The 25,260-nt window shown below is 37.9% G+C and overlaps 1 protein-coding gene and 1 pseudogene across 1 annotated transcript; one reads left to right on the top strand and one right to left on the bottom strand.

Moving 5' to 3' along the window:
* Nucleotides 1-10,688: 10,688 nt before the first annotated feature.
* LOC103406623 (large ribosomal subunit protein eL43-like) lies at nucleotides 10,689-11,813 on the top strand (annotated as a pseudogene).
* A 1,158-nt stretch (nucleotides 11,814-12,971) lies between these two features.
* LOC103406614 (uncharacterized) lies at nucleotides 12,972-16,489 on the bottom strand. Its single transcript, XM_008345608.4, has 3 exons — nucleotides 15,189-16,489; nucleotides 14,041-14,302; nucleotides 12,972-13,578 (listed from the first exon to the last, which is right to left on the bottom strand). The coding sequence occupies exons 1-3, from the start codon at nucleotides 16,211-16,213 to the stop codon at nucleotides 13,399-13,401; spliced, it is 1,467 nt and encodes a 488-aa protein (XP_008343830.2). The 5' UTR covers nucleotides 16,214-16,489; the 3' UTR covers nucleotides 12,972-13,398.
* Nucleotides 16,490-25,260: the final 8,771 nt, after the last annotated feature.

The following is a 25,260-nucleotide window of genomic DNA, read 5'->3' as shown; positions in this document are numbered from 1 at the left end:
ACGTTCGTGACGTCGATTAGGTCGATGTGGTATATTCATATACCCAAATTGAGCATCGTATGAGAAGTTATTTCGAATTGTTGGTTATGTGTTTAAATTAACGTTTTTATAGTTGTTTCGCATATAGGTGACACCTATCCCGAGGACGAGCGCATCCAGGGACGTCACGGGGGTTACGACCCATCAACTTACCAGTGAGTGGGCAGTTTTGTTTTCGTATTACCTATATACTACTGTTTTTCCCAGAAAATGCGTTTATATGAAAATATGATTTAAATTGCCATGCATGTAATTGTTGAGTTATGAATTGATAATTGATGCATATATATGTGTGAATTGGTGTCGTGGACGCACAGGTGAGTATCCGGTGAGTTTATATGGTTTATATGAATGAATGATGATGTGATTGCGTTGTGAGCTCATAAACTGCACCTTTGGTATTAGTGCTTATAGTATTCACCACACCGCACGCTCGCCTTGGATCCAAGTAGGTGGATGTCGTACAGACCACTAGAGGTGGTTCCGACATGCCAGTCGTACAGACCATTAGAGGGGTTCCGACTGGTGGGTGACTTTAGATTATGTGCACAGATGATTGATAAGAGAAGCACTAGAGCGTATTATTTCACCATCTTAGTCGTACAGACTACTATAGGTAGTTCCGACTTATGTGCAGTGTAGTGCCGTACAGGTCACAGTTGGTGACTCCGGCACGGCCGTACAGGTCACAGTTGGTGACTCCGGCTGGATGGGATATTGAGCTATAGAATCAGCCGTACAGGACCACTGCAGGGTCTCTGGTTGATTTGTTATTTCACCTGAGTTATATTGATGCATTCATATTATATTTTGGCATGGCATGGCATATTCTTTCTGAGATGTTATGTTGATAGATGGTAAGCTGAGTTTTGATGATTTGTGTATATATATATGTTTATATACTATTTTTCTGGGAAAGTATACAGGTTTTACGGTGAGGGGTTAGAAATGTTTTAAATGAAATGTTTTGGAAAATTTTGGTTTTACTGACCCACTCATCTTTGTTTTGTGCCCCTCCAGGTTCTAGTTAGCAGTTGGTGGCTCACGAGGTCTTTTTCGGCATTCTGACAGACGTTCTGCATGTAGGACTCACCTGCGGGTGTTGTACTTTAATTATGGTCCTACTTGACTGCACTTATACCTACGCTTTGAATTCGTGTGTTTTACTTTATAACTCTCTCTTGTATGCTAGTAGGTTATGCTGCTAGTGGTTGGTTTAAATTCCTTCATATTTCTGTTATATCTTGCTTCCGTGTTGCACTTTTGGCTACGTCACACTCACGTGACGGCCAGCACGCCTTGATTCTAGTATCGGGGTATGTCAATTATACCTACAATAAGCAACAACAAGCTTATATATAAACTATTATAACTACAGTTTGTTAAAATCCACCCCAGGCTACAAGCCACTGTAGTCGTGGGTGTAGCTTTGCCGGTGCATTTGTAGTTCATTAGTACTTTTTCAGCAAGTTATATGAGTTATTCAAAGAATAGAATTATAATTTTTGTCATAATTCCACATGTATAATCTCCAAACAATAAAATTTGTAATTGACAAAATTGAGTTTAACGATAATTTAATTTTTGTTATTTTAAAATTTCTAATAATTTAAAGTTTCTCCATTAAAAAACAGTATTACTATGTAGGGTAAATTACATAAAACTACCTCAACTATTAGGTCATTCATAGTTTCATACCCTATCTTTAAAAAATTTCAAATGCATACCTCATCTACGAATTTGTTACAATTTCATACCTTCCGTTAGTTTGTCTGTCAATTTTTCCTTTAAATAGTGATGTGACTTGAGACGGAGCCCACTCTCTATTGAAAAATTAATTAAATATTAAAAAGTAAAAAAAATAAAATCATTTATTTTTTTTCTTTTTGCATGGGGGACCCACCCCTTATCCCCCTCACCCTTTCTTCCCCGCCCCCCATCTTCCCCAAACCCAAAACTAGAAACACCCCAACCCAGAAAAGGAGAGAGAGAGAGAGAGAGAGAGAGAGAAAGCTGAAGAAGGAGAACATAGGTTGGTTCAAACCCAACCCTGGGTCCTAACCAAACCAGCCAAAATCAAGGCCGCGTTGACCAAATCATGAAGTGAGTTCTGACCTTTAATCTCGCCCGATGTCCCATAGTTGCTCAAATCCACAATCACTAACCTGCAATTAGAAATTAGTGTCAATAAAAATGGATAAATTAAGTAATCCAGAAGGATCAGATGAGGGAAAAAGGGACCACATGGGTTGGAGAAATTGGAGAGGAGGAAGCGATAGATAGTTCGCCAGTTTTTTGAAGACATATTTGAATTCTTTAGGTTGATTCAATTGGTGGTGAATCAAATCCGAGGTGGCCACATGAGAAGACCACATCGCACTGTTCCCAACGAACTAGGGTTTGATTGAGCTTCATGCACCCATCAACGACCTTTCCAAATAGGTGATGAAAACCACATCTGCTTGAAGCGAACTAGAAGCGGCCAGAACTGGTTCATCACGCGGCTCTCACCATCGCTCCACTGCGTTGTTTCTAAAAAGCATTGGCGTGAATCGACATGGCCGCGAAAAATGCGCCGCCTCTGAAAATGTAGGAAGACGCCGATGTTCAGGAACTGCGCCATTGAGATAGTGAGATTCGTTGTATTAACAAGGATGGGTGGCTTGACTAAGCTGGTGGCTTGGATCTGGAAGAAGGTGGCCGGCGAGAGTTGGTGCTGGGTTCGATGGTTGATTATGACAATGAGTTGAAGGAGGAAGAGGATGGGTAAGAGGGGATAAGGGGTGGGTCCCCCATGCAAAAAAATAAATAAATAAATGATTTTATTTTATTTTTAGTTTTTAATATTTAATTAATTTTTTTATAGATAGTGGGCTCCATCTCAAGTTACGTCACTATTTAACGGACGAATTGACAAACAAATTGACGGAAGATATGAAATTGTAACAAATTCGTAGATGAGGTATGACTTTGAATTTTTTTAAAGATGGGGTATGAAACTGTGACTGATCCAATAATTGTTGTAATTTTATGTATATCCTCAAAATTCCTTACAGATAAAGGAGACAAAGACAAATCAAAGACAAGACATTTACAGAAAGCCCATGACATGATACCCGCATCAACACCAAACCATGGAGAGATTTTTAAATGACCAAAATACGGACACATACATCATCTATATATATATATATATAAAGGGAGAGCCCCAATTTGGTGAAGCTTTCCAAAATGCCAAAAATGCCCATTTGTTTCCTTCACAATCAGAATACAAAAAAGTTTAGAAAATGAGGATAAAATGGTAAAACCAGTATTACTACACAGGAGAAAAGATGAGTGTGCTTTGGTTTGGAATTGCTATGAGTAGTTGCGTTCGGTTTCTCTCTTTCTTCCACCATCCACCACTCAAAAACTCAATCGCCTTAGTCTCTCAGGTATCTTTCTTTATTTTCTTCTTTCTTCTATTCTCTTGCTCTTTTTAGCGTTGATTTCTTTCTCCATCATGTCTTATCAAGAATGAATTTGAAGTCTAAATTACGGCTAAAAATATAGAGGAAAAAATCTGGAAGGAATCCATCGGTGGATTTAGATGCGACTCTGAAATGACAGCGATCGAGGTGAGATTAGAAGCATGCTGCAGTGGGTAGTGAAACCCCGATTTCCAAAGCAGCAACAACCTTATTTGGTGGAGTTGAGCATGCGACTCCGACTTGAGTTGAGTAATCTCTGTGACGGAGCAACTCGGTTTGCAAATAACTTACGAGGAATTGAAACCTTACTCCCAATTTCTACAGCGAACATCTCACTGCAAGCATTGAAAACAAAGGGGTACGTAAAATTGTCCGCTTTCTATCCAAACTAAGTATTTCACAGTACAAAACCAAAGACTTGAACGGACATCCATTGTAGGCATATCCCATGATCATGAAATTCCACAGGAACAAGTTTTTCAATAAAATCCCATAAAAAATCTACTGTGCTTGGGGCATTTTACCACTGTATGTAGAAAGGGGCGGTGAAGGTGACAACGTGGAGGTTCTAGCCATTTGGTAAGGATTTGGTTTTGATGAGGGATTAGAAGATGGTAATTTTTAATTCTCCCTTTACTTCAAATGTGGCAGATCCATAAGAAAGAGGTGTTTCACTTCATTGGTTTGTATATTAGCAATTTTTATAAATTTGTAGTTTGTAACGGTATGACAGGATTACAAATAGTAATGATTTCACTAAATCTCTCTTGCTTTAATTCTTTGTTGTTTATCCTTTCTGTGTGAGATTCTATCTAATTATTTATAATGTATGCATTCTTATTCATGTGCTTATAACAACCATTTATTGATTATTATTTTTCTTGCAGTTCCAAGCTTTTGATGAATTAAGGCCAAATCCTCGATCTCCCTCTTTATCCTGCTTTCTTTCAATTTCTTGGCATGCAATATTTCTTTGCATGGATTTTTATAATATTATTTACTATTATTATACTTTCTTCTTCTATATATATAAATCCATAGGGCAAAAATTTTAAAATGACCACAATCCAAAAATACTCTTATTTGATTCAGATTTAAAAAAAAAAATTATTTCAATTTGTAGTCTTCTAGCAAAACAAAACTACCACGTAGAGGGATAAAAAGGTAAAAACATGGGTATAGAGTTTTTTTTTTTTTCCTTTGGTAGAATGGCTATAGAGTTTTGAACATGGGAGAAGACAAGATAAGAGCTGTGAGTTTTCTTTGGTAGAATGTCTATAGAGTATTTAGGGTTTTCATTTAAGTTCGTAATATGCTTTTCAATTACCGAATGATTTATTTCTCCCTCTCCTTCTTCTTATAGGGAAATCTATATATGGAACGATTATTGTTGAACTTGATGCCTGTTTCATTTGGAGAATAGTCATTCTGACTTTTCTCACTCTAATTCATTTTTACTATTCATATTCCTTTTCCATTCTCATTACATGTACGTAAATGTGGATCGATTTTGGTCATCGAAATTCATATGTTTTGCGGGTTCTTGATCGCTGTGAGAAGATTGAGTTGTTGGTAGATAAAACTGAGAATCTTCGCTCCTAGGTTAGTCCATAGTTTATGTGTGTCATAATAATATTTGATTTCTTAATAGGTGGCTTCATTCAAATGGAGTTTGCTTTTAAATTGAGTTCTTACAATTGTGGCAGCATAAAATTGACAAAGCACTTTGCATGCGGAATGGGAAAGGGTAAGAAATATATCAAGAAATAATAGATAACATACTATGTAACTCCATCTTCAGCAATTTTTAATAAGATAAATTGTTCAAACAAATGTGATAAAAGTCAATGTATTTTGTGGTACTGTAAGGAAAAAATATATATATGAATTCTTACTCTTCAACTTAATGTCATAGATTAATTGTTTAATTTATTCTCTTACGTTATTATTTGATTCATTGAAGTATTTTTTTCCTAATCTCTTTGAATGTGCTTCCACGCGTATAAGGAGCATTTATTTTATCACGCATTTTACACCCAACTCAATTATATTTCAATACTTTTTATTTGTAATTGTATGTTGTATTTTATTTTTAGGATGCCATATGAGAAAGAAAACAACTACCACAACACATCTTAAGGGGCGTGTAGCGCCTGTGATTAAAAAAAACCTCTTGCATGTGCGTGAACGCGTGCAGAGAAACTATTATTTTATTATATAAGAAGAATAACACTGCAAAAAAATCCCCCCCCCCCCCCCCCCACACACACGCATACGTGACACATCTTCCGTTCTGAGGGATGGCCTGCGGTTGCGGTAGGCGACCATATATAAAAACGGATTTAGATCTTCTCCGTATTCTCTTACTAACGATCCTGAGGATCAATGCATAATAATCGTTCATAACTTTTTTTTATATATTTTTCACGCAAAACCTTTTAAATTTTTAGTTTTATTTCGTGAATATATTGCATAAGTTTGTGCGTCTGCAAACTTATTTTCTTCGTTTTTTATTTTTGTGTTCAAATGGGAATTGCAAAAGAGGAAGATATAGACACTCTCACACACACACACACACATATATATATATATATATATATATATGTATATGTATATGTATTTACACACACATATATAATATATAATCTGTAGCTAATGGAGTGTGAATGTGAAGGGTTTTCTATGTGTTGTGGTGTGGGATATTGAAGGAATTTATTGCTTTAATCTTTTGTCGAATGGTATTGCTGACGGTTTGTCTTTTAGTTCAAGATAATTCGTTAGATAGTTGGTGCCTTATGTTGTACTTTTATGCGTAAACGAAAGCGAATTCTAACAAAGTATCAATATCAACTAGGGATGGGTGCGGTGTGGTTCACTGCGGTTTCGAGTGAAACCGCAACCGAAACCGAAATTTTTTGCGGTGCGGTTCGGTGCGGATTTGAAGCCAAAACCGAAATGAAACCAAACTGTTTGGTTCGATGCGGTGCGGTTTCAAATGGTTTCGATTCTGTTTTCGAGAAAAAAAAGTACAATTTAAAATATACACTTATTTAAGCATAAGACGGTCTTATTTTTTTTCATATATTAATCAATGAACAAGCAGCAAAAACAGCAACAACAATGCAGCAAAACTGCAAAAAAAAAAAAACTGCATCAAAACTGCACCGAAACTGCAGAAAAACTACACCAAAAATGTAGAAATAACTTAGCACCATTACGAGGTAAACCATACAACACATTTATCAATTATAATGGTAGTAAGGATTGAAACTTTTCAATGAAATGCTTTGTCAAATTGTCAAGAGCCTGAATGTCAACCAGATGTTATCACTTTTAACATACTTTTCGATGCTATCTGCAAGCAGAGTAATATCTCCCTTGCCATTGGCATATTTTAGTTTTTGTCCATTGTTTTGGAGAAGGAAACCATCTATTGGAAATAATGAGGCTAACTTTTGGTTAAAGTATTAATGATATATGTGATCCAGCCTTTCATAGGTACTTAAAATTACTACCATTGGCATTATCAATTATCACGTAGCAAGTTTCAGATAGTGCAATGTATACCACATACATAGCAGCACAAACGATTGAAAGAACGGTAGTAAGGATCCACATTGAAAATGCCGAATACTAGCAAGGATATGTGCATACAAACCCACGCAACATAACATCACAACTAGTAAGATATATGGTGCGGTTTTGGTTTTGGTTTGGTGCGGTTTTGAAAACCCAAAACCGAAACCAAACCGTTTTCTTTGCCGCAGTTCGATTTCGAAACTGCAACCATTTCAAAACTGTAAAACCAAACCGTTCGGTGCGGTCCGATTCGTTTCGTGTTTCAGTTTCGGTTTTCGGTTCCAAGCGCCCACCCCTAATATCAACATCGTAGGTGAAAGCTAAAACAAACAATCTCAAACTAACACAAGAGATTTATGTGGTTCAGTGTAAGGCCTACGTCCGCGAGCAAAGCACGGCGAGGAATTTCACTAAACAAATGGAGATTACAAAAGAGTGTTTAAACTCTCACAACTCAAATCCCACAAATTACAAACCCTAAACCAAACGAGTAGAGAACCCAAAACTAACGGAGAAGATTCTCCCAAATTGCTCTCTAACTCACAAACTTACAAATTGACTCTCACCAAATTGCCACACGAATGAGCCACACTAAATACACTAACCCTAAGGTCCTATTTATAGTGCATAGGACTTAGGTTACAATAAGAATCCTAATAGGAAATAAATCCAAATCCTAATCAAATAGGTAATTAACAAAATCTCTCTTCCAAGGAAACTAACTAGGAAGTCAAATCTAAACCCAAATAGGACACCAAAACCAAATAGGTAATACAAACCTAATTTATTGCATCATCCTAATTTTGAGCCAAAAACCCAACAATCTCCACCTCGGCGAGAAATTAGCAAACTTCCAAATCAAATCCAAACTTCAAATTTGGGATACCAAAATACAAACACAAATGTGCACCAAATTCTTTTTAAACTGACCTCCACCTAGACTAAAAAAAAATCTAAAAGTCTTCAAACGTGAAATTTCCTCCAACGCCTTCTCCAACAAATTCCATTATGGAAACTCACAAATACGAAACAAAAATCCAAGCAAAAGTTTGAACATATGAACAAAAAGTGTGAATTGCATTCCACCCAAAGAGCTTGAGTAGTACCAAGCTCCACCTCTTCACATAACCTTTAGAGGAGTTCAGAACAACGATCTTCTACAATGTTTGCATCAACACTAGCAAAAGACTTATCAAACAACTTCTTTTTGCCCTTGAGTTTAGGGCAATCTACTTTCCAATGACCATCCCTATAACAATAGCTACAAGTGTTCTTTCCAAGTTTGCTCCTTTCCTTATTCCTTCCTTGAACTACCAAAGCTCCATCTTGTGTGTGAGACACTTTATTCTTTAGCTCTTTAGAATTCAAAGCGACTTTAATATCTTCCAAACTAAGACTTTCTCTACCAAATAGCATGGTATCGACAAAGTGTTCATACGAATGAGATAAAGAACACAATAAAGTTATCGCATAATCCTCATCACTAATTTGGTTGTCCACACTTTTCAAATCCATCGTAAGTTTATTGAATTCATCAACATGCTTATGAATTGAAGTACCTTCATCCATACGAAGAGTATGCAAACTTTTCTTCAAATACAACCGTTTAGCAAGGGATTTGGAGATTTGATGCTACCAACTTGACGCAAGACTTCATTCGATAAAGTCAGCAGGATTGCTCCAAGTGCCCGCTCCATAACATCTTCTTTTTCTTCATCAGTCCACGAATTCGGCAAAGCCTTCACACCCTTTAGCGTTTTCAAAAGCCCTTGTTGAACTAACAAAGCACGCATCTTCAATTGCCAAATACCAAAGTCATTGCCGTCGAACTTTTCAATATCAACTTTCACCGATGACACAAAAGGCTTCATAGTGACTGCCAAGCAAAGCCCAAGCCGAAAACTAGGCTCTGATACCACTTGTTGTACTTTTATGCGTAAACGGAAACAAATTCTAACAAAGTACCAATATCAACGTTGTAGGTGAAAGCTAAAACAAACAATCTCAAACTAACACAAGATATTTACGTGGTTCAACGTAATGCCTACGTCCACGAGCAAAGCACATCGATGAATTTCACTAAACAAATGGAGATTACAAAAGAGTGTTTAAACTCTCACAACCCAAATCCCATAAATTACAAACCCTAAACCAAATGAGTAGAGAACCCAAAACTAACAGAAAAGATTCTCCCAAATTGCTCTCTAACTCACAAACTCACAAATTGAGTCTCACCAAATTGCCACACGAATGAGCCACACTAAATACATTAACCCTCAGGTCCTATTTATAGTGCATAGGGCTTAGGTTACAATAAGAATCCTAATAGGAAATAAATCTAAATCCTAATCAAATAGGTAATTAACAAAGGCTAATTATATTAGCACCCCACAAATTGTTGAATAAACCCCACATACTTAATACAGCCCACATTTACTTTTTCAATTAAAAATTATCTTAATACACCCCACTTCCTTCCCCATAATACCCTCACACCCCACATTCTTAATATACACCTTATATTTTCTACATATAGCCTCACATTTCTCAAATCTTGTAACACTCATTTTTAATTTTGCCGAATGATTTCAAACCATCTGAATGTTAGTTTGCCGAATGATTTCAAATTGAATGATTTGAAAAAATGTTTAGGTTCATTTGAACGTTTTTCAATAACAATAATAATGATTTCAAAGCTACCATGTTGTTTCCATTTTCTTGTGCATATTTTGGTCGAACCAAGTCGACCTGCAAGAAAGCACCTTATGAATGTCATTGACTCAATCTGCAATCAGTTCACATGCCATGGTTTTTGAATTATGAGATTCATAAGTGCTAATTCTTGAATTATTAGATTGAGTGAGATTAAATAATTATCGATGTCGTCGAAATCACTAAAACAAAGAAAAATATGAAGTCTTACCTCATGTAAAGCTTTTGAAACACCGATTTCATGTTCCGGTCAAAAATAATTTTTCTCAATAAACATGTTTGTAGTTTCATTGCTTAGGGTTTTATTCAACAATGGAGGGTGGGAGGGGTTTTGATTGTTGAAGTAGATAAATAATACGTTAAAAGTGATTTGGGGTGTATTTAGAAATTTTTTATTTTCTTTAAACCTAATAAGGTCAAAATTGTAATTGCATAGTAGGGTAAATAAGTTATTAATATTAAATTTTAATGTAGGGTACATTCAACATTTTGTGGAATGCTAATATAAAATGTCTTAACAAAATCTCTCCACCAAAGAAACTAACTAAGAAGTCAAATCCAAACCCAAATAGGACACCAAAACCAAATAGATAACACAAACATAATTTATTGCATCATCCTAATTTTGAGCCAAAAACCCAACACCTTACTGTCGCTGTTTGCTGATTTCTGTGCCCTTTTTTTAGATTCTGTGCCTTGTTCCTCTTGTTCTGTTTCTGTTTCGAAGAAATGCAGCAGTCGTGGTTCAATTGTATTTTTTTTCCCTTGGAAGTTTTTCTTAGGCGATTCCATCTCAATTGATATCACCTTTGGGTATGAACACCTTTAGTGTTATCGTTGTAGTTTGTACATTTTTCTTCCTTTCTAATTCTAGTAAGAACTTGAATTTGTTGCCTTGCATTCCATTCTGATTTTCACTGGTGTTATGCAGACGAAGAGAACCAAGAAGGCGGGTGTCGTTGGGAAGTACGGTATGTGCCTTCTTCTTCCTTTTAATTTAAAAAAAAAAAAAGCTTTGTTGTGAAATGACAAGTAAGGTCCTATGAGGAAACGGTTTAACTTGTGTGTGGCATTCACGCACGCAGGCCGGCAGAGGGTACTTTTCAATGATTATTCTAGTTTTATGCTTATAATGATTGTGAAACTCGGTCACAGTTCAGTTAGAAAATTTTTGGATTTTGAATTGGTGGGTGCTTTGTTATTGGTATATGATCAAACGATTACAGTTTTTTGTTCAAAAGGGGGACACATAGGTCTGGATTCACTACCCATGATATTTTTTATATTTAGCATGGATTCAATACCCATGATCTAATGGAAGACATGACACAAAACCAAGAGCAATGGCTTTCTATGATTCATATAGCCGACCCCACTTAGTGGGATAAGGCTTCGTTGTTGTTGTTGTAACATGTTTATGTTACAATTGTGGATTACTTATTTTTTTGTCCATCAAGGCACCCGATATGGTGCTAGTTTGAGGAAGCAAATCAAGAAGATGGAAGTCTCTCAGCACAGCAAGTACTTTTGTGAGTTCTGTGGGAAGGTACTTACTCTACTATGTTGCCCTATCTCTTTTATGATTATTTTCTAGTCTTGTGGTTTTCGTACGAGACTTCAGTTTTGAAGATGCAATTTTTTCTAATAAATATACTTGGTTGCAGTACGCCATTAAGCGTAAGGCTGTTGGAATATGGGGCTGCGAAGACTGGCAAAGTGAAAGCCGGGGGCGCCTACACGCTGAAGTAAGGAGTTTCCGGTGATAGGCTTTGTTTGTCATGTCTCTGACGTTCTACTGAGATTATAATTGTGTTTTATGTTATATTTTGCAGTACTTCTAGTGCAGTGACTGTTAGGAGCACCATCCGAAGGCTGAGGGAGCAGACTGAGAGTTAGAGCTGCATTATTCTCGTTTTTGTTGAAACGATCTATCCTTTTCTTAAACTTTGATTTATGTTATATACTCGTATGCGGAGCTTTTTTGATGAATTGGAGTAATGGTTACCGAGTAAAGGATCTTTGTTCGTGAGATGAATGTCATGTTGAGTAATTACCGAATTTGTAGGTATGAAATCCGCACACCTCCCTTCATACAAAATATATCTGAGTCGTACGTCGCACGTCGCGCTCTTAATGAATAGAAGTGACATCGAAGCCCAATGCCTGCAAAACCATTCATTGTCTTACCAAAATTGGCAAGTTGCAAGTTGCAAGTTGCAACCAACCTTGATAATTTCTGTTCCTTGTTCGAAACAAATTTTGCAAAAAATAAGGAGAGTCATCTAACTATAGCGGTCTAATCATGCTTCAACTCTAGACTTGCGCAATAGCGAGTGGCCGAATGCCGCTTGGCGGCCTTACACGTTCCACGAGTCTTATGCTGGAGTGACTCATTCAAATCACACAATGAAAGAGTTTATGCACAGATCGATTTGGAATCGAGATACATAAGAGTAAATGATTCATTTTGTGCTCCTGTTCATGTACAACAACAACAATAAAACTTTATTCCGCTAACTAGGGCTCGTTATATGAATCTTAGAACGCATTGCATTCGGTTAGATGTCATGTCTTCCGTTAAATCCAAATAGTCTACGTCTCTTCTTGGTCTTTTTTCAAGTCTTCCTCTACCATTTGATCCTAAGCCTCTGTCTCGTAATCACATATTCTAACTGGAGTGTCTGTAGGTCTTTGTTTCACATGTCCAAACCACCTTAACTGATTTTCTTTCATTTTATCTTCACTTTCGGCAACTCCTAATTTACCTCGAATATCCTCATTCCTAATCTTGTCCTTTCTCGTATGCCCACACATCCAACGAAGCATTCTCGTCTCCGCTACACTCATTTTGTGTACATCTTGATGCTTAAGTGCCCAACATTCTGTGCCATAAAACATTGTTGACCTTATTGCCGTCTTATAAAATTATTCCTTAAGCTTTAATGGCACGATACTCTTCCACTTCATTCATCCAACTTATATTCTATGATTGAGGTCTCCATCCAATTCTATGTTATGTTACAAGATAGCAAAAGTGTTTGCTCTTTAGTACGTCTTGATCTCTAATCCTCACCTCTAACTCATTTGAACGTCTGCTCCCATTGAACTTGCACTCCATGTACTCCTGTTCATGGACAAACAGAAGAAGATTTGCATAGGTGGAACCGCTAATGGTTACATAAATTTTTTTCTGCTTGTTAAAGTACTAACAAAGTAGCAATTGACATACAGCACTGGCTGGCTCAAGGTTTTACCTGGTCACAGCACTTATATATTACATCTACTTCATCTATACACTACGCACTAAGATTGCAGACGAAAATTACTAAAGCATCCGGATGCCGATCGGCATTCCCTCCTCTCTCTCTCTCTCTCTCTCTCTCTCCCCCTATACGTTTACATAATCTGAGAAACTTTATAGATGTAAACTCTGATACTCCCCATAAATAAGTTTAAAGAAGCACCATCATCTCAACGCAAGATGCCGAAGAGAACACAAACCTAAAACTTAAAGCTGCCGGAGAAGGGAAACCATAAAACTTCCTCTTGTTCTCACACCTCCCAAATTTGTACGGATAAATGAGTCCTCCCGGGATTTTCATACAATTTGAATTGGCATGTGGTCACTGCTAGTATTATGCTGCATTTGTTTCTGGACAGCTTTCACCGCTGCTACTCTAGCTGCATTTGCTGCCCTATTAGCTGCTGTTACGGCCCTGTTCACTCTTTCATCCACCTTTGCTACATCATAGGCTTTCTCGGACACTATTCTCGCTTCCTGATTGTAACACAGAATAACAAAACAGATTAACAACAAATCATTGTCTATTCATAGAGGTATAATAATTCTCAACCCATTTTCGTGCTTCACTAAGAACGTCATTGCTGCAGAAACCAAGGATTATTTGAAGTGCAGAGTATAAGTGCTCCATGTGTTTCTTTCAATGCTAACACATGAAAAACAATCATGCAAAAGTTCATTAAATATTACAGGTTTGAAATTGTGAGCTAGAATGAATTTTAAGTCACGCTAATTATAATTTTTTCCTGGCTTCAGCAATCTTTCTTTAAATTGACACAACGTGATATGGCGACACTGAAAACTATACAGGTGTTGACCAACCATTCTGTTCAATGGGCTAAACGAACTAAGGGCACAAAATTGTCACACATCCACTACTATTGCATTCCACAGATCATGCAGAGGGTTTACAGAAATATTTTAAGTAATAGTAAGTACCTGAACCGCATAAAGTACTTTGGAATGATTAACAGCTATGGGAGATACAGGAGAAGTTGCATTCTGTGTGCTTGGAACATCAAGGACTCCATTTTGCCAGTGACCAGCTTGAGTTTCCCCATTTCTATATGTGTACATACCAAGCCCTTGCCTTCTACCCTCATGCCAAGCTCCCTCATACCCATGCCCATTTGCAAATCGATAGACCCCAAACCCATGCATTTTGTCCGCAAAATATTCTCCAGCATACGTGTCACCATTTCTGAATGAAAAAAAGAAGCAGAAATTCTGTCAAAAATAAATACTGAGCATTTACATATAAGGTCGAAACCAAACACAAAACTAATTGGGCATTAAAGGAACATGCCTGTGTACTTGCATGGCAAATCATCACAATATCTCAATATCCCGATGAATGGTGAACACAACTGATTTCTGTATGTAAGTTTTCATTATCAACATATACTGTTCTCCCTAAATAAGGGTTTTTATATTATTCACCAGTCTCATCTTCCGATGAGCATGTAACTGTAAATATTGATGCAAATGCCGTAATTCAAAGCACTAGACTGTAAGATTTTTCACCACTTATGCCATTCATTTCAATAAATGATAAGCAAACAACCCTAGTACTACCTATAAATCATCTCCACTTTCATGATCTTTGAGATTAATATGTTGCACTCCCTCGAGCATCACCCACATCCGTTTATTTATTTCTATTCACATTCGTTTTTTCCCCCAACATTAACAATCCTAAGTTCCTAACACATAATGCCTAAAGTATTTGCTGCCAAGAATTTCCAGCAACAATCATCTCACTTGCCTACATATAACAGAGATGAAGCCCATTATTTTCAAGTTCTACAACAAATTTTAACAGAAAGAACTCAATTCTGTTGATGTGTACGGATCCAGAATTATCCCCACGGTAAAACCAAAGGGAAGTATTGAAATGCAGAAACCTACCTACATCAAGTGGCACAATCTGTAATTAACAGTTTTACAATCTAATGACAACCAGGGAACAGACCAACCAAAACAATTCAGGGACAATGCGGAAACAACATCGATATTGCAATAACAAAATACATAAACAACAAAATCATAAAACAAGAATCCCGAAACACAGCAATGCGAAAAGTTACCTGAAATGGTAGTGACCAAGGCCATGCTTGACACCCCACTTGAACTCCCCAATATATCTACTCCCATCCTCACAGGTATGGATTCCACACCCATGACTCTGCCCATTAGACCATTCCCCTGCATAAACATCTCCAGTGTAGAACCTATACACCCCGAAACCATGCCTCAGGCCCTGCCTATACTGCCCGCGGTACCGGCTTCCTCTCGCCCACGTCTCGACACCATAACCATCATATTTCCCATCAACCCAATCCCCCTCAAACCTCCCGCTCATGTAATAGTAATACACCCCACTTCCTGAACACTTTCCTTTATGAAATTCACCCTCATACACGTCACCGTTGCTGTAAACCTCAACCCAACACCCGGAACTCCCTTTCTTTTCGGCTTTCGGCCGCGACCCGATTGACCAAAACACGGGCAACGGCGGGCTAGAGGAGGTCTTGAGCTTGCTTGGGAAAGACCTGGCCAGGAACAGCCGTATGGAGGGGAGGCGGGGAAGGGCGAGATTGAGGGAGAAGAGCAATGCGGCGGAGAAAGCAAAGGCGGAGAGGAAGTCAAGGAAGAAAGAGTGGCTAGGGTGAGAGACCAGGAAGTAAAAGAAGGGCAAAGAGAGCAGTAGGAGGCGGCGGCGGAGGAGGTGAACGCGGCGGAGGAGGCGAAAGAAGGCCGATTTGGCAGCGAGAGAAGGGGAAAAGAGAGGTGGGTTTTGCGGAGGAGGTGGGAATTTGTAGAGGGTCGGGGATTTGGAGAGGGAGGAGGGGGTTTGGGTCAAAAGGGGTCGCTTGTAAGGTGTGGTTTGAGGGATTGGGGGGTCATGGTGGGGCAAATGTTGAGATGGGTAGCGAGGGAATTGGGTGATGTGATTGACTTGGTCGGAAATGGAAGAGAAGGAAGAAGAAGGCGCCGATGGCGGTGGTGCGGCGGCGGCTGAGGCTGAGGCTGAGGCTGAGACTGGGTTGTAATCGGAAGAGACGCCAATGCTTTCTTTTCCGATCTGAGCTTCAGATTTCTTCTGATGCATTACATATGGAAAAACATAATACAGTAACAAAAAACACCAACGATTAAAAACGACGACCAAAAAGGACAGAGGGTTATTTTTTTGTGTTGTGTTGGATTCGATTGTGGGGTTGGGAGAATGTTTGTGTGTATTATTAGGTTGAGATGATTGGGAGAGAGATGGATGGAAGATGAGATGTTGGGAATGGCGGTGCGTGCGCTGAGTTTATGGCTTAAGAGTGGAGAGTGATATACAATCCTTGATTTCCGATTTTGAAAATATTACAGACAGAAACAGAGGGGTCCACCGACTATATCTGACAACTCAAGGCGACAAATAATAGGGATTTGGAGGGTCCTCAAATGGGAGGGCAGACCCTCCTGTTCGGTGCTTTTCTCATTCCTTCTTATTTTGTACGGTCACAGTTAAGTCATGTTAATATTTTATATTAATTTTTTTTATAGAGATAATAAAACAAAACAAAAAATAAGAATATAAAATTTTGACGCAACTTAATTGTGATAGCACAAATAGAAAGGGATGGAAAAGGCACCCAAACAGGAGGGCAGACAATCCGCCTTCCCCCAAATATGGGTAGAATTTTCCATCTTCAAATCATTGCTTGATCCACGTTATGTGAAATCATTTTTTCATTTTATTAATTAAATTTTTATTTTTTAAAATATTTATTTATAATTTTATTAGACATACATTTTATTATAAGAAAAATTAATGAAAAGTTAAAAAAAAATAGTTTTAATGAAAAATGACAACTAGAAGTGTAGTGAATAGTACCAGAGAAAGGTAAAAATGTAGTTTTTCGTTAAAAGTGAACAGTATCGAGAGTGTTTTGTTAAAACTCTCGGTAATACTGAGTGATGATTATATTGCTATGTTTGAATACCTATAATATTGGTACATTTGAATTTCTAGTATGTTTTATTTGTTGTAGAATCTAAACGTACAACATTTATTTTCAAATTTACCATAAGTTTTAAATACATTTTTTATGTAACTATACATAAATTCTTAACAATTAATGAAGTTTTCATAAATGTTATGGAGGAAGAGACTAATTAAATTTAATGACAAAAAAAAAAGGTTATTTTGTTAATGTTATGTGTGACAACCCGTCCCAAATTTTACGTTTTTATTAATTTTAAAAGCGTGAATTTACGAAAATGCCCTAGAGGCAAGGACTTTGACTTCCGTTGACCATCGGCTAGAGAGACGTATGACTTATTCTTTTAGCATATCCTCGTAGTACTCGTTGGTACGAACATATAGACGAAAGCCGTTTGCGAGTCCAAATTATAACGGTCTAGGTACGGACGTTTGATTTTCATTATTCAAAGTTTAGTTATAAATTATTTGTATTCCCACCTTGTGGGAAAGTGGCCAATCAGATTTGTGTTAGTAAAGGACCAATTAGATAAATGGGTTAAAGGGACCAATCAGCCAATCAAAAAAAAAAAAGAAAAAAAAAAAGAGAAAGCTCCCAGCTTTCCCGTGCACGCCACCAACCCAGTTCGACATCCCATCTTCCAAGGCCGATTCCGCCCAACTCTGATGGAGTTTTTCGACACCACCACCACCATCTCGAAGCTCTCATTCCCCTCTACAAAACCCAACCAAGAACCACCTTGATTAACCACTATATGAGGCGGTTTGAGACCACGAAAGTTGACGGTTCTCGCGGTGCTCCAGCCACCATTTTCAATTTTTCGACGAATCGATAAAACAATGGCCGATGCCACCACTTGGGCTTTATATCCCATCATCCTAGGAGAAAATACCAACCAACCTTGACCCCGTTGGAACACCGTAGACGACGAATTGACGCCGGGAAGCTTTAGGCACCGGCTAGCTTTGTGGGCAAATTTGACTATCTTCCGTCCACTTTTGGACTTCGTCGCTGGTATGAAAGTTGGTACTCTCTTTGAGATCTTCATTTCTGTGAATTTTGGTAACTTTTAGATATAGTTAAATTTTCCGGCAAGTCGAGGCGGCCAACCGCCACCGCGTGGGCCGAGGGGTCCCCTGACTTTCCTAGGATAAAGTTGAATACCTTGGTTCCGTTTATGAAGTCCGATTGACGAAATTCCGTCGTTTGAACTTAGTTTCATTAAGGTCCGCCATTTGATTATTACAGCAACCGACGATTCGACTATTGGATCGTCATTAACTTTTAATAAATTATAGTAAGTAATATTTGAGGATATTAGAAACTTACGGATTGAGAATCTGACGTACGGATCTTCCCAAATTGGATTTGTAAGTTCGTAAAATAAAACGCTAACCACCACTTGAATTGGTAATTGGAGGAGATCCAACCGTTGGATTGTAATAAAACTTTAGTATAATTTTTCAAAAGTATAATGTGAATTTGTGGAAGTTACGTATCAAAAGCCCGAGGTGCGGATCCCCCAGATAGAGTTATGGACCCTACCGTCGACCTTTGATCGACGGTTGACTTTTGGTCAATGAGTTACAAATCATTATAGAACGTCCTTGATGATATGTTTTATGTAAGTTACGTGTTCTATTGATAAAAACTCTGAGACGTGATTTGATAATTGTTCTAGGCGACGATGGTTCATGATGTCTCGATATTCGTGATAGGGAGTCGTAGCGCGAACCTCAGGTGAGTGGGTCTTTTTCTTTTATTGTATATAGTTATGATTGATAATTCCACAAATGCTTTTAAATTGTTCTATGCATTTTATGCCATGTTATATATATGGTAAAATACTATGGTATGGTTGAGTTTTAGATTGCATTATGGTATATCTATATGCATACTATCGGCATATAATTACTATGAATGCTTTGAAGTACTAAGTTGAACTACAAATGGCTTGATCCCATTTGAGTGTACGTAGGCAGTCTAACAAGACAGTTAGATGCAGCCATAAAACAATCCGAATTTAACATGGTACTTGATTTCTTTAAAGAAAGAAGTTATAATGGTTAACAGCGTAGAGATTAACCTTGATTTTATTCTGGCCTATCACTAGGTATAGTTCTGATTAAGAATGTTGGGGTGTTAAAGTGGTTATGCCAAATGATGCTGCGGACGCCAAGTAAGCTTCAGGTGAGTACATGTTGATGATAGTGATTGCAGTGTGTATAGTTATGTTTATATGCATTTAATGTTCATTATCATGCACCTCGGTGTTAGTGCTCCGCCCGAGGACAGGGTCTAGCCTTCACGTAATCGTTCACCTCCAGCACCACACGCTCACCTTGGATCCAAGGTAGGTGCTAGCCTGTTGTACAGACCACATTAGATGGTTCTGACTCGTAGGTGACTTGCGATACTTCGCACAGCCTTCACGTGATCGTAGCACTTGAGCGTATTTATTTACACCTAGCTTGTCGTATAGACCACTTTAGGTGGTTCCGACTCGTGTGCAGGAATTGGTAGGTGAACTATATAAGTGACTCCGACTTATGTGCTAACATTGATTGATATGGGTAAGTTGTACAGGTCACTATAGGTGACTTTGACTTATGTGCTAGCATTGATTGATGAGATATGGGTAAGTCGTATTATGTTACTATAGGTGACTCCGACTTATGTGCTAGCGTTGATTGATGAGAAGGGTAAGTCGTATAGGTCACTATAGGTAACTCCGACTTATGTGCTAGCATTGATTGATATGTTATGGGTGTAGTCATACATGCCACATTAGGTGACTCTAACTTGCGTGCTAATATAGATTATTGAGTACATGATTATTTAGATTGTTGATGAGATGCTGTGTCGTGGTATATTTATGGAATTACTATTGATATACTTTTGATTTCACATGGATACGTGGTATGATTTTCTAGAAACTAAACAGGTGTTGCAGCGAGGAGTTATAAAGTTTTAGAAGGTTTCTATTAAAATTTTATTTCCTGGGCCACTCACCCTTGTTTTGTTTTCACCCTCCAAGTTTATTAGTTGAGCTTTCTTATCGACGAGGATTCGTGGCAAATCATAGTATTGGAGATTTCTTTCGATGGTATGATTCTCAACCCACTCTACTGTACTTACTCATGCTCTAACGTCATGTGTGAAGTGGGTTCATTCCCTCTCACCTGTAATATCCTGAAAATTTTAAATATATGAAATAGTTATTCATAATTATGAATATGTGGGAAAAATCGAAAATAAATCGATTTATGATTATGGTAATAGAATTGGGAAATTTTAAAGTTTTGTTTCCGAAAATTATTATAAGTTATGTAAAGTGTTATTGAGATTTTATGTTATTCATTGAGAAATTATATTAATTTATTTGAATCTAGTATTAAATTAAAATAGTTATGAAGTTTGAAGTTGGAAATTAATTATTTAAAATCCGTCGACCTTTTTAGGTCAATTTATATTTGAGAATAGAGCTCGACCTCACGAACACGTGGGCGCAAACCGTTCATGAAACAGAGTTATAACGAAAGAGTTATTAATGTTTAAAGTTAGGGACAAAATGGTAAATTGGTCATTAATTTGGAAGGCTTCAGATTTCTGGAGAAATCTGATCACCCACGTGGATGTTAGGGATTAAAAGGCGAAGAGGAATAAGGAGGGAAGAGGACCAATGAGGGAGAGGACCGGAGGAAATGAGAGAAAGGGGAGAAAGATGGGGAAACTGGGGTTTTCCCCAACCCGTGACCCGACCCGGCGTAATCTCCCAACTCCGGTCACCGTTGATGACAAGGTTGGTGTCAAAATGATCCTTACCTCGAGAAACATCGATCTCACTTCCATTTTCATTTGAAAATGTAGGAAACTTGGGTGGATTTTGGGTGAAACCCGTATGGAGGGGTGCACGGGTTGAGCTTAAATTCGCCACGAACTGAAACTAACTCCTCCCATTTCCGCTACCAAAACACTCTCCTTAAACCCAGGAACAAAGCCCATGATTTGGTTAGGGCGTTGCAGTTGTTTTGGAGCCGAATCAAGAACACCAAAAAATAAGGGTTCTGACGGTTCGTGGACAATTTGAGGTGTTTCCCGACCAAATTAGCTTTGGCCACAGGTATGAAAGTTGTTCTGCTCATTAAGATCTACTTGACTGTAAAATTTACAAATTTTTGGAAAAAGTTGATTTTCCCACGAGTCGGGACGGCCGACCGCCACCCGCGGCAGCGCGTGTGGCGGTGCCTAGCCAGTGGGCCGACTCTACCATTTTTTATGCTAATTTTGATGTTTTGAATCCATAGTTTATATTTCACATGGTGGGTGAAAATGTTTGGACTGAATTTGTGATTGTTGGTCACTAAGATATTAAAGTTAATGGGAAGTGTATGTGAATTACGAGAGGCTTGATCCTGCTCAAGGGTACGTAGGCAGTCTAACAGTGTTAGATGCAACTTTAAATAACCGAGAATTTAATTTTTAGTTGAGAATTATTCTTAGATCGTAAATTTATTTAAGTGCAGTAAAGGTAGTAAATTGACAAATATAATTGTTATGCTTTGTTAAGAGAATTCAGGTTATAGAACGTGTGGAATTAAGGAACTTAAGGAACTTAATGGCCTATCACCGATAATTATTGCCGAAAATAAAAATTTTCGGGGTGGGGTGTTACATCACCAGCGCACTCTGGTTCTTAGGCACTCTTAGGTTTAAATTTATTCACATTTTTCCATATCATCACACCTTATATGGCTTCGTCACCTTCCAGGTGTCGGTCAGCACAGCTCGATTCAGAGTCCTAGTGGATATCCCGGGTCAGGATGTGTCAATATGATACATATTAAATAAGTAGAAAAATGCTAAGTTGACAATTGATCAAAGCATCTTAATTAAATTTTGTAAAGTAACCAATGTTTAGTTTAATCAAGTTGGAAAAATGTAGAAGATGCCAATTACTCCATAAAAATTTGTAAGTCTTAACCTCAAGAGTAACAAAAGTTTATATTAAAGATCATAAATCTTAAAAAGGAGGTGTGCAGAATTCTCCTTAGAATAATTCATAGAGTTTATAGAAGTACATTCGTATTCATCGTGTGATGTTTTTGTTGAAAAATTAGTTATTTATTTATTTTATTATTTATGGTTTTCTTATAAGCCAATGTTTCGGTTTCATGCCAGCTAAGGATTAGTATTTGCTTTAATTTTCTCTCTGTATAAGAGTTTTTGCATTAATTTATTTCTAACTATTGTTATTCAAAATGTAGTCATCAGTTTGTAATTGTCTTAGCAACGTATTTATTTGATTTTCTGTTCAAATTAAATATATTTGTAATGTTGTGTTGTTTGTATATTATGTGTACTCTAATTTTCTATTATTCTATATGAAAATAGCCATTCATGTCATTCCATTTTACATTTTAGTGAGAATCATTGGTGAATAAAGTGATAATTTCTACTACATATACATGGTGATTTTTGTGTACATTATTCGATTTTCACCAAAAATAAATTTGAACCGTATTATTTGCAAGCCTATTAAGGTTTAGCCCACTCCTTCACCTTCTTATTGTAGATAAAATCATTTGTTAAAAAAAAATAAAAATGAGAAAGACGGGGATGCTAAGTTACAAGGCTAGCTAAGGGGCAGTACCAGCTAGGAGACAAAGTCTTCTATTTTTCTGTACAATTGGAGTCAAAGTCTTTGCTATATACATATATATATATTTTTTTTCCTTATTACAAACGATATTTTACACTGATCTACAATAAAAAAAGAAAAAGAAAAAGGGTTTGAACCGTGAACACGGGTGAGTTAAAAGAAAATTATCCTAATGGCCAGGACAAGTATTTCAATTCTCACCCTCAAATGCCTTATTTCGGAACCATTCGAGGGTCTAGCACGCCAGGGGCCTTGAAACCACCGGATGTGTAGTCGATTACACTGCTATCCATGCTTCATGTGTCTCAATATCTGGTAGACGAGATCTCAACAAAAATTTGCTTCACCACTCATGTAACGAATCAATCTGAGACTGAGGACATTCATTTTTGAAAGAGCTTTCAGACCTTTCGGCCATGGCTACGACTCTTGTGATTGCTTAGGGTTAGGGTTTTCTAAATGGAACAATAATTCAGTAACTGGTTTAAAGTTAATTCTAATTCTTGGCCTATCCATAAGTTGCCATGAGATGACAAAGGAAAGCAACCTAATTTAGTAACTGGTTGGAAAGATATCTATCTATCTATATATATATATATATATTGTTGATGCACAAAACCGGAGTGGTCTTGGAACAACGTAAATCCGACCGTGAATCCACAAGAAATGTAAAGAACACAAGATGTATCGTGGTTCACCCCAATGTTTGGGCTACGTCCACACTGATATTGTATTTCTTTGTTTGTGAGAGGATTGTGAGGGAGAGAGCTCTGTATGTGAGGATGAGAGCTTTGTGAGGGTGAGGGCGCTCTTTTCCGTTTGTGAGGGTGAAGAGGCCCTTTTATAGAATAAGGGCTTCTCACTTATTACATATTTGCCCCCTTCATTTATTACATAATTACATTTGAGTCCCCCGAGTATTTATACGAGGTCTAAATAGGAAGGCCCTAAGTATGGTATAAACAGTAGTCCCTCAAGTCTTCAGTCAAGAAAGTCTGTTGACTGAAGACTTCAAATTAAATCCATGTATGGGCCGAAGTGGCGGTTGTTCGGAGGCGGTATTTGTATACCTTGCACTGAAGCTTTGTAGGTGAAGCTTTGCAAGTGAAGCTTTGAAGTTGGAGGTTTTGTAAATGAAGCTTTAGAAGTTGGAGCTCTGTAAATGAAGCTTTCAAAGCTGATTGACATGAGTGATGCTTATGAATGTTTATATGAGTGATGCTCATGAATGTTGACATGAGTGATGCTCATGAATGTTGACATGAATGATGTTCATGAATGTTTATGTATGATTGACATGAGTGATGCTCATGAATGTTTATGTATGATTGATATGAGTGATGGTCATGTATAATTTTGGAGTACTGGACGTACTTTTGATCACTTAGTTGGTGATAATAGCGGCAGGCTGCCGAATAATTTTGGAGTACTGGGCGTACTTTTGATCACCTTGTTGGTGATAATAGCGGTAGGGTGCCGAATAAATTTGAAGTACTGGGCGTACTTTTGATCACCTGGTTGGTGATAATAGCGGCAGGGTGCCGAATAAATTCGGAGTACTGGGCGTACTTTTAATCACCTGGTTGGTGATAATAGCAGCAGGGTGCCGAATAAATTTGGAGCCATAGGGCTTGGCTCTTTTGGGCATATGGGCCTTGACCCTCTCCATAACATTTCAGCCCATTATTTTGGGCTTGCCCTTTTTTTTTTTAATTACCCTCTGATGGGGTTATAAAAATGTCTCCGAAAAAATAAGAAAAATAAATTACATCATTCAAAAATAAATCTAACCCTCTGCTCAATGGGTCACACCCATAATTCCCCTTTCTACATGCCATCACCACCGCAATTATGTCTGCTTCTTTTTATCTTCTTTTGCTTTCTGCTTTTGCTTTTGTTTTTCTGCTTTGCTTTTGATTTTCTGCTTTGCTTTTGCTTCTGGCAGATGGCAGGAATAATAATAGGCTGAGTATTGAAAAAGCTTATCTTTTTCGTGAGTGTTTTTTCAGATAGTGGGATGGTGGACTCCCTGTGGCTGCTCATCTTCGCACTAAACATCGTGAAAATACATACAAGTTGCAGAATTTATATCAAAGGTGGGCCCACCATCACCGACATCCCTGTATTCATTCTTCACATTGCTTGCGCTGTCCTTGGTCTTTGATGGACGGACCGAGATGACCGTTGGCGCAACACATAGCAGCAGTGATGGGGGAGGAGAAGCAGCTCCAGTTGATGCAGAACCTATTCGGTGATCAATATACTCCTCGTGACTAGCGAGGTTGATCTTCTCCTCGTGACTGCAGTGACACCATGCAAGCTCCGAGAGTTGAGCCAATGCTGGAGATAATACCGCTGCGGGTAGCTTTGGCTCTCAGAAGGTTGATGGGCTTAGAGACGGCGGATGAAAAGCCTAGATTGGAGGGAGCCACCTAGGTTTTGGTGTTGACGATGACTGGGGAGCAGGGCAATGGGTGGCGTCACCACCGTCGTCGACGATCA

The sequence above is a fragment of the Malus domestica genome, chromosome 02 (assembly GCF_042453785.1).
Source record: "Malus domestica chromosome 02, GDT2T_hap1".
NCBI lineage: Eukaryota > Viridiplantae > Streptophyta > Magnoliopsida > Rosales > Rosaceae > Malus > Malus domestica.
Note: the sequence above shows the minus strand (reverse complement) of the source record. Positions and strands in the feature narration are given on the sequence as shown.

What these genes read in the sequence shown, in the direction of transcription:
- LOC103406614 (XM_008345608.4), bottom strand. Translation starts at nt 16,213, where the DNA reads ATGCATCAGAAGAAATCTGAAGCTCAGATCGGAAAAGAAAGCATTGGC. An exon ending in CTTGGTCACTACCATTTCAG is followed by an intron (nt 14,303 to 15,188) that starts GTAACTTTTCGC and finishes TTTTTCATTCAG; the next exon opens with AAATGGTGACACGTATGCTG. An exon ending in AAGTACTTTATGCGGTTCAG is followed by an intron (nt 13,579 to 14,040) that starts GTACTTACTATT and finishes TGTTACAATCAG; the next exon opens with GAAGCGAGAATAGTGTCCGA.